This window comes from Quercus lobata, chromosome 4, assembly GCF_001633185.2.
Source record: "Quercus lobata isolate SW786 chromosome 4, ValleyOak3.0 Primary Assembly, whole genome shotgun sequence".
Lineage (NCBI taxonomy): Eukaryota > Viridiplantae > Streptophyta > Magnoliopsida > Fagales > Fagaceae > Quercus > Quercus lobata.
Window position 1 is genome coordinate 29,509,731 of NC_044907.1, and position 9,578 is coordinate 29,519,308.

General features: G+C 36.1%; 1 protein-coding gene across 1 annotated transcript; it reads left to right on the forward strand.

Moving 5' to 3' along the window:
* Nucleotides 1-395: 395 nt before the first annotated feature.
* On the forward strand, nucleotides 396-9,235 carry LOC115983557. The gene is made up of 2 exons (XM_031106264.1): nucleotides 396-751; nucleotides 8,239-9,235. The coding sequence occupies exons 1-2, from the start codon at nucleotides 509-511 to the stop codon at nucleotides 8,935-8,937; spliced, it is 942 nt and encodes a 313-aa protein (XP_030962124.1). The 5' UTR covers nucleotides 396-508; the 3' UTR covers nucleotides 8,938-9,235.
* The last annotated feature ends 343 nt before the right edge of the window (nucleotides 9,236-9,578 follow it).

Sequence of the window (9,578 nt, forward strand, 5' to 3'; positions counted from 1 at the left end):
GCGTTATGGTGAAAATTTGTGGTGTACGGTCTCGATTTTAAAATCCTTGGATGAGAGGGGAAAAGTGAAATATTTGAGGCACAAGCATCTCTCAAAGAGCTATCACCCAGAGACTGAAGTTTGCTGTGGTGTATGTGAGAAAAGCATTTCTGGTCCATCCTATAATTGCATTAGCTGCAAATTCTTCATCCATCAAGACTGTCTTGAACCTGTAGAAAAGGTGCAACATCCTTTTCACCCGCATGATCATGTTCTTACTCTTCCTAAAGTAAAATTTAGATGTGATGATTGTTATGTCAAGACTCACAACCGTCTCCCTGTTTTTTTTTATGGATGTGATGTGAGGGATTGCAACTTTAAGTTGGATATTCAATGTTCTTCACTAAACCCCTCAATTAATTATAAAGGTCACAGGCACCAAGTTACATTCTTCAAGAAAGTGTATGATGACCCTGAGTGTGAAGTTTGCAAATTTCGCTACAATGATCCCCCCTCCTATTTACGCTGTATGGAGTGTGATGACTTCAATGTCCATCTCCTGTGTGCTGCACTGCCCAGTACCATAAATCATAAATGTCATATAGATCCGCTTTACCTCGAAGATTATTTTGCAGATGACGATTCCAGTGATGACGATTCGGATGAATACTATTGTGATGCTTGTGAGGAAAGTAGAGACAAGCGGGAATGTGTTTATCGATGTGCAGAATGTAGCAACTATGTCGCACATATCAATTGCGTGCTTGATGAGGTATGCCAAAATTCAGAGTCTTATAAGGTAATAACTGAAGTCCAATACGTTGTTCTGGCAATAGTTTTTCTTCAAAACAATGAATATTTTGTTTGTTTTTTAATTTGGATATAAAATGCAAACTATCTAAAAATTCATGAACATTTATTGGTGAGTGTTTAATTTACATTTCGGCGGTGGTTTTTGTTGTTTTGAAACTGAAAGATGAAACATTTTTGAAAATATAGAATTATAGGTATTGAAAGGGTGTTTGTGTAAAATAGTAGTCTACCATTAAAGTGCGAAAAAAATTATCAAGAAGAAAAAAAGTGCAAAAATATTGGCCATTATAGATTTTAGCAAGGTCAAAGATAAAGTTGAATTTTGAACGAAGACCTACTTTAACATGCCATCGCTTGACTAAAAATTAAAAAGTATTTTTTTTTTTTTTATATAGAAAAAGTAAAAAGTACTTTAGAGTCAAGACTACAACAAAATCAAATAATATAAACAATACAATAAAATAATATGTACTACAATAAATAATTCATTTATTTATTATTTTTTTCTCTATTCTTCTCTATCTATCTTTCTCCCTTTTTTTCAATCCACAGTCACTCATGCTATCGACACCACCACCACCACCATTACCACAAGTGTGAAACTTCTTCAAGCACTCACGGCACTGTCTTCAAACCCACGATCTTAACCCACAGCCCACTGCCCACAACAGATCGAAAAACACAAACACAAACCCATAACAGCCAAACCTAAAAACCATTCAAACTCGTAGAAATCCACCAAACAACCACAATCCACCGAAATCTAGCCAAACCTGAAACCCCACAAACCTGCTGCCACAACCAAAATCCACCCCCAACCACACAAACTTCACCAAACTCGCTACCCACAGCGAAAACCATGGCAAATGCCGCAAATGTGAGAGAGAGAGAGAGAACAAAGAGAGTGAGAATTGGAGCTAGGCAGGGGCTTGGGTCAACAAGAGTGAGGAACTGAAGAGAGAGTGAGGATCGGCGCTAGGTAAGGGTTGGGGCTTGGGTTAGCAAGAGTGAGGAAGCGAGAGTGAGGGCAAAGGGTGAGACTGAACTGAAGAAAGAAAGCCATAGGAAAACAAAAAGATAGAAGAAATAGTATTTAATTGGAGGGAGCAATAAAATATAATATATTGGTTTAGTTGCACAGTTATAGATGGTCGTGTAATGTAGCTCAAGAGCTAAAAATTTTAGATATGACTCCACCAATGCAACCCCAATTTTGTAGTTTGTGGTGCTAAAAATAGCAATTTAGCTTTTTAGCACCACCAATACTAATGCTGATAGTTTTTAGACCCCTTAAACAATTGATTAAACCTAGGTAATTAGCCAAGTTGTTACTTAGTCCAATTAAACAAGTCTAGGTTATCACAATAATAAAGATCAAATCATGCAAAACAGCGGAAAATAAATAATACAAGATATGATCACCTAGGAAACCAAACCGGGAAAAAAGAAAATTAAAATAGGGGGTGTAAGAAGATTATGCAAATCGATTTACGAAATATACGACTAAGAAGAAGTAAAAGATTACATGAAAATAAGGAATGGAACATAGAACTAAATACAGCAAACTTAAGGATATTATTAGACTTAACAACTTTTTTACATTGGATCTACTAGTGGACATTTTACAGGGATAGTTTCTCTCCTCTTTTCACTCTGCCCCCTTACAAAGCCTGTTAGGGGCTATTTATAAGGAAAATTTTTACAGAAAAATCTTTCATTTAGAGTACAATAATCTTTGTAGAGAGAGTAGGGGCCGACTCCATGTTGACATCTGGTTGAAGAGGCAGAGGCCTGAGCTTGTGATGATGAGGTTGTGGAGCAGGAGCATGGTAGGGGTCCTTAGTGCAGAAGTGAACAGCTGGAAAGATGAGCTGGAAGTTTTGTTGGAGGGATAAGGATGAAATGTGTGAAGACGTTTCTAGGCTTTTTTTTTTTTTAAGTACAATATATTAGGAAAGTCTAGTCCCATCCATCTCTTCCTTGGAACCATTCTTCATTTACATCAGCATTTACATCTGGATCATGGTTATGGTAATAAGGGTCATCATATCCCTCAAGAGGATCCACTATCTTGAAAGAATCGAAGTTCATACAATAAGACTTACAAGCCCCCACGCTCGACTTCTTATTGCTACTAACCAGTAGAACTTACTAACACGACCACGTGCAAGCTCCGAATCCACAGACTCCTTCTTTCTTGGATTCACCACCAGATACAAGCACACCCGCTTGTGTTTTCTTTAAGCTTCAATGACAGCAACTGAATTGATCATCAAGGCGTAGATAAATCTTCTCCTTGAAAATCTTAAGTTTGTGTAAAGGAAAGCTCCTCTAGATCTCACAAGAGATTTACACAAACCGCAATTATGAGCAACACTAAAACGTGGCTAGGGTTTGCCTTTTATACTTAGGACAAATAAGAAACCCTAAAAACGTTTTAAAACACTTAGGGTTGAGTTGGACGAATCTGCAGAAAAACATTCTGCCCGAGCTTCGATCGATCGAGCCAAGCTGAAAGGTTGTTGCTTCCTGCTTTAACTCGATTCCAACTTTACATAAAATCACAACTTTGAGCTAGACTAAAAACACTTCTAAAACATTGTTTTAATCATGGTTTGCCAACAATACAAATTAGAGTTCTAAATACATAAAATCCTAAGACTTTAGAACCTAACAAATGCATTTAAGTATGTTTTGCTACAGCAGGTTTTTAGTGAAGTTTTCCTCAACCACAGCCTTTTCTTCATAATAGGATAGAGTTAGGTTTCGGATCAATTGATTACTCCTTGGGATTTTTATTTTTCTTCCCCCAACCAAACTTTTTACACCCAAGGAACTCTCTAAAACTGGTTTGTTGGAGTGGTTCTTTTAGCCCAGTTAACTACTTCTTGTTTCTTTATTAAGGTGCTGGATATTCTTGTTGGGTGCATCAATGCACATTGATCCAGCCCACATAAGGCTAGAACTTCTTAATAGGCTTGTCCAAAGTAGGCAAGAAAGTAGTCACGTGCATGACAAGAATTCTAGTTAAATTAGTGTTAGGAATCCAAGTAGCCACATGCATGACAAGAATTCTAGTTAAACTAGTGTTAGGAATCCATGTGTTCCTAAAATTCATGTGGGGTGGCAAAATTGCTTATAAAAGCAAAAACTAGTGTGCCACATAAGAATTGGTGAGAGCAGCAACAAGGGAGTGCCGCATATAAAAGAGACAGAGACAGAGGAAGCCGCATAAGAGAAAAGAGAGAGCAGCCAAGAGGGAGCCGCTTAGAGAAAGAAGACAGCCAAGAGAGAGAGAGATGTGCGTGGAGAAGAAAAATAGAAAGACAGAGTAAAGTGTTGCCGCCTTTAATAGAGATAATTAACATGTGTGAGAGCATAGAAAAATAAGAGAGATTTTTTTTTAACCGTGAGACATACACAGGAATTATTGTAATTGATTTGAAGTTTGTCCCGTGATTTTTACTTTCAAGAAGAAAGGGTTTTCCACGTAAATATTTGTGTTCTTGTGTGTGATTGTTATTTTGGATTGTTAATATTTGTGATAATATTATTTAGGACCTAACAAGTGGTATTAGAGCTAAGGTTTCAATAGAAGTAATGGCCGTAGAAGAATGCAAGACTTCAGGAATTGAGAAGTTTGATAGAATAGACTTTGGGTATTGGAGGATGTAGATTGAAGATTATCTCTATGGGAAGAAATTGTATCTGCCTCTTTTTAGGAAAGAAACCTAAAACTATGAAAGATGAAGAATGGAACCTTCTTGATAGATAGGTATTGGGAGTTATTCGATTAACTTTGTCAAGATCAGTTGCACATAATGTTGTGAAGGAGAATACCATAGTGGATTTAATGAAGACTTTGTCTGGTATGTATAAAAAGTCATTGGCTAACAACAAGGTGCATCTAATGAAGAAGTTATTTAATCTGAAGAAGGCAAAAGGCACTCCTATAGCGCAACATTTGAATGAGCTCAACACGATCGCAGATCAATAATCCTCAGTGGAAATTGAATTTGATGATGAGGTTCGTGCATTGATTCTCTTGGCTTCTTTACCAAACATTTGGGAAGCCATGAGAATGGCAGTGAGTAATTCTACTGGGAAAAGCAAACACAAATATGATGATATTTAAATTTTGATTTTAAGTGAAGAATTTTGTAGGAGAGATGCGAATATAGACAATGCACAAGATCAAGCTTTTGTCACGAAGAACAAAAGCAGAGGTAGAAGTAGAGGACCTAATGATCGAAAATTCAATGGTAGGTCACAATCAAGAGATAGATCTCAGTTTAAGGAAACTAGAGAATACTTCTATTGTGAGAAAAAGGGTCATATAAGAAGAGATTGTTGGCATTGGAATAAAAAAATAAAAAATTGAAGGTAGAGATGAAAAGAATGGTAATAAGAAAAATACTATAGTTGTTGTGATTGTTGAGGATGTTGTGGTACTTTCTGTTGAAGAGTAAAAGTGCAAGCATGTTGCTAATAATGATGTTGAGTGGGTTGTTAATTCGATAGCCTCTCACCACATTATTCCTATGAAAGGGTTGTTTACAATGTACAAAGCAGGGGATTTTGGTACAATGAAGATGGGTAATTTTAGTTACTCAAAAATTGTGGGAATTGGTAATGTGTGCATCGAAACCAATGTTGGCAACACCATAAGGTTGAAGGATGTGCGACATGTTCCAGATTTAAGGATGAATGTGTTTTCTACATTGGCTATGGACTGAACGGGTTACTGTAACTACCTTGGTAATGAAAGATGGAAACTTACTAGGGGGTCATTGGTTGTTGCAAAAGGATATGCATGTTGCAGTATGTACATGACTCATGTGAAGATCTGTAAGAAAAAGTTCAATGAGATTAAAGATTTTGAGAAAACTCTACAAATGAGAGTTGAGATTAATGTTGTTGATACCAAGAGGGTGAAATTCTCATTGCCTGATAGTGCTTCAAATGAGGAAGTGATAGGTGATGAAGAATATGAAGATGCTAAGGCTACATAGGATGATGATGAAGTGAAATACCTTGGAGATCTTGAGCAGGGGGAGCAATATCCTCCACTAGAGATTGTTGAACCTCGTGAGAAGAGAACTACGAGAGAACATCATACTGTTAGCTTCAAGAATAATTGGGCTTCTGATGAGGGGGAGCCAAAGGATTGGATTAAGGAAATCCAAGATGAGATAGATTCTTTGAGAATGAAAGGCATTGACATTGATGAGGTGCTCTTAGTGCTAATGAAGATAATGAAGAAGGTTAAGCCTTGTGTTGGCTTGATTAGCATGGATTTGAATTGAAGGGATAGAATGAAGATTTCCTCCAATTGGTGGGTTGAAGGGGGAGATTGTTGGGTGCATTAGCGCACATTGATCCAGCCCACATAAGGCTAGAACTTCTTAATAGGCTTGTCCAAAGTAGGCAAGCAAGTAGTCACATGCATGACAAGAATTCTAGTTAAACTAGTATTAGGAATCCAAGTAGACACATGCATGACAAGAATTCTAGTTAAACTAGTGTTAGGAATCCATGTGTTTTTAGGATTCATGTGGGGTGGCAAACTTGCTTATAAAAGTAAGGACTAGTGTGCTGAATAAGAATTGGTGAAAGTGGTAACAAGGGAGTGCCACATATAGAAGAGACCGAGAAAAAGGAAGCCGCACAAGAGAAAAGAGAGAGTAGCCAAGAGGGAGTCACTTAGAGAAAGAAGACATCGAAGAGAGAGAGCTGTGCATGGAGAAGAAAAATAGAAAGGAGAGAGTAAAATATTACCACCTTTGATAGAGATAATTAGTGTGTGTGAGAGCAAAGAAAAACATGTGAAATTTTTCTTTAGCCATGAGATATACACAAGAATTATTGTAATTAATTTGATAATAGTAAATTGATTCGAAGTTTGCCTCAAAGTTTTTCCCTTCAAGAAGAAATGATTTTCCATGGAAATATTTGTGTTCTTGTGTGTGATTGTTATTTTAGATTGCTAATATTTGTGATAATATTATTTGTGAGCCAAAAAATGGAGCCTTGACTTCCTCATCCAACCATAGGCTGTGTGCAACTAGTCATCAAGCGTTGACAATGGACAAGACACACCCGCACAATAGACTTCAAACCACTTATATGTATACCTGTCCAAGCTCCTAGGGTTCCAATGGTCATGCCCATGTGCTCTGCATAGTTTTACTCTCCAACCTTCCAAACCACATGCCCTTTGTCTCTCTTTATTTATATTGTGAACCCATGGCTTGGACCATGGCTTCCATATGTTGCTAGAGATCCAACATCACTATCTTCTCCTGACAGTGGCTCTGTGCACGACAACTGCAAAGACAACGACCTGTGCGCCTCTTGGGCTTTCGTGTAGAGGAAATGAAATGATGGGCTCATGGCTGTAACACTAAATTGAGAGTTCACGCATGGGTAGGTTTGAATTTAACCCAAACTGCCAATAGGAAGCTTTTGCATTTTTCCGCTAAACTGAAATCATAATCAGAAGTCACAATTTTGAACTGTAAAATGGCGACTTCAAGTCATGGTTTTAGTTCAAAAATGGCCAATAGGAAGTTTTCTTTTAATATTTACACTTTTCTACCCACTTAATTATATTTTCTTAAGATTTAAGACCAACAAAATACTAATTTTTGTTGTTGGGCTTGCTATTTTTTTTTTTTTTTTTAAAGACCAAGATAAAGGTTGGTGTTGAATTAATTTATTGTTGAGCTTCTTTTAGGGGTTCATATTTTTATTTTAGGGTGGTCAAATAATTAAAAAAAATTCTTTTTGTCCCAAGTCAAGGTTCATTTGAACCCTCTAAATGTAGAGAAATTATATAGTCCTCAGTTGAACCACGTCACTTGTCTACCATTCTACTAAAAAACCCCCACTTGTTTAAAATTGCTGAATATGTAATCAGTTTCTATTTTAAAAAAATTTCTAACTCAGTAATTTTAAACAGGTGGGAGTCTTTTACTGAGATGGTGAACCACGTCACTTGTCCACCATGAGGACCTTGTAATTTCTCATAAATGTAGCACCGCCACTATGTGCAATGAATATTACCTTAAAAATAACTAAACATTCATGCTTAGCATGACAATTCACTTAACCCTATCAACTCTCAAGTCAATTCACCAAAAATTCAGGGGTTAAAAAAAAAAAACAAATTTTGTCAAATAATTCTAATATCACTCACTTTTTCACACCTTTTACTATAACTATCTTACGTTCTTTATAATTAGTGGAGAAAAAATAGTGAGTCTATGTCTATTTCTAATACACAATTTTGCACAATTCTATTTCTTATCTCATTGATTCTCAAAAAAAAAATATATATATATATATATATATATATTTCTTATGTGATCCTCTTGCTTTAGCTTATCTCTTGACTTCGTAGACCTATAATTCATTACATTGGCTTAAATTCTGGTTGCTTACCAGGTGTTACTTTCAATTAGCGGAAAGCGAGGAGATGTGGAGTTCAGAAATGTGGATAGAGAAATGGCTGATAAAAGAGGTTTAACCTTGGCACACATATTTAACCCTTCTAATGAAGATGAGCAGAAGGAATTCAAGGATGTTGAAGTAGTTATTAGTGATTTGATTAGAGAGAGAATGTCTAAAGCCAAGGTTATGGAAAACGATGATATTCTAGAGGATTTGGAATGTTCAGACGAGACATTCATACTGTTTTTGAAGAACGTCACTTTTGATGATGGTAAAGATAAGATAGAGGAGTGTTCGGGAATTACATTTTGGGACTTGGATTCAAAAGTTGTAAAGGTCCGGGATTACAGGGTCTCTCAGAACTTTGTTCCTATTCTGGAGAAATTATTTATTAAATATGGGGATATTAGTGAAAAATCCCCTTTAAATCTAGGGACAAAGACTCGTTTCCTAAACATATTTTGTGGAGTTGTACATAGCATGTGCAATACAAAGGCTAAGGATGTCAATAGGACTTTACTTTTCAATTGGTGGAAGAACTTTAAGCTTGTGCAAGAAGCCAAGTTCGATATCCAGTTTGCCTTCGATCATTTGTATAGATTTGCACAATCACTTATTCGTATTCTGTGCGAATATAAAATTGACAAAACCACTTTTGATAATCAAATGAAGATTGATGATCTAACAACTTAATTGGATGGACTCAAAGTTAAATAAGAGGAGCATATAAGATCTAAAAAAGGAAAATCAAAATTGGAAAAGGATATTTTGGTTGAAGACTTTGAACTACTTTCGAAGATGGTGTGGACATATTCTCTTTGATATCAAAGTTGGATTAGTTTTGTGTGACGGAGCTATACAAGGTTCGTTTCTGGAGTTCCCAGCTTTCTTCCTAAGAATTTATTTAGGGATTTCTTCATGGTTCCAGTGATGCTATTGTATTTACTTTTCTGTACCCAAGGTATATCTTCTGTGAGAACTATTAGCAATTAAAAACCCTGCTGTATTTATTGATTAAAGGGTAGATCTTGAGGAAAATTATCATGTGTTTCTTGATAAATGTTTCATTCAAAATGTTTTGGGTTTTTGTTTTCCTTTTGGATATTTTTTCAAATTCCTTTCCCATTATATCCATCTGAATTCCTTTCCCATCATATCCGTCTGGTGAATTACACAGTTTCTTGTGCTTTTATTGCAAGTTGAGCAAGAAATTTGTAGCTCAATTAGATGATCTCTATTAATAACTCAATTCATAAACTCAATTAATTATTGATGTACGTACATAAGCACACACATTTATACATAAAATAATATAATATGTGTTTACTTAACCA

Bases quoted from the DNA above. Each gene is read 5' to 3' on its own strand.
- LOC115983557 (XM_031106264.1), top strand. From the start codon at position 509: ATGGAGTGTGATGACTTCAATGTCCATCTCCTGTGTGCTGCACTGCCC. The intron at 752-8,238 runs GTATGCCAAAAT...GTTGCTTACCAG, and splicing joins TCAATTGCGTGCTTGATGAG to GTGTTACTTTCAATTAGCGG.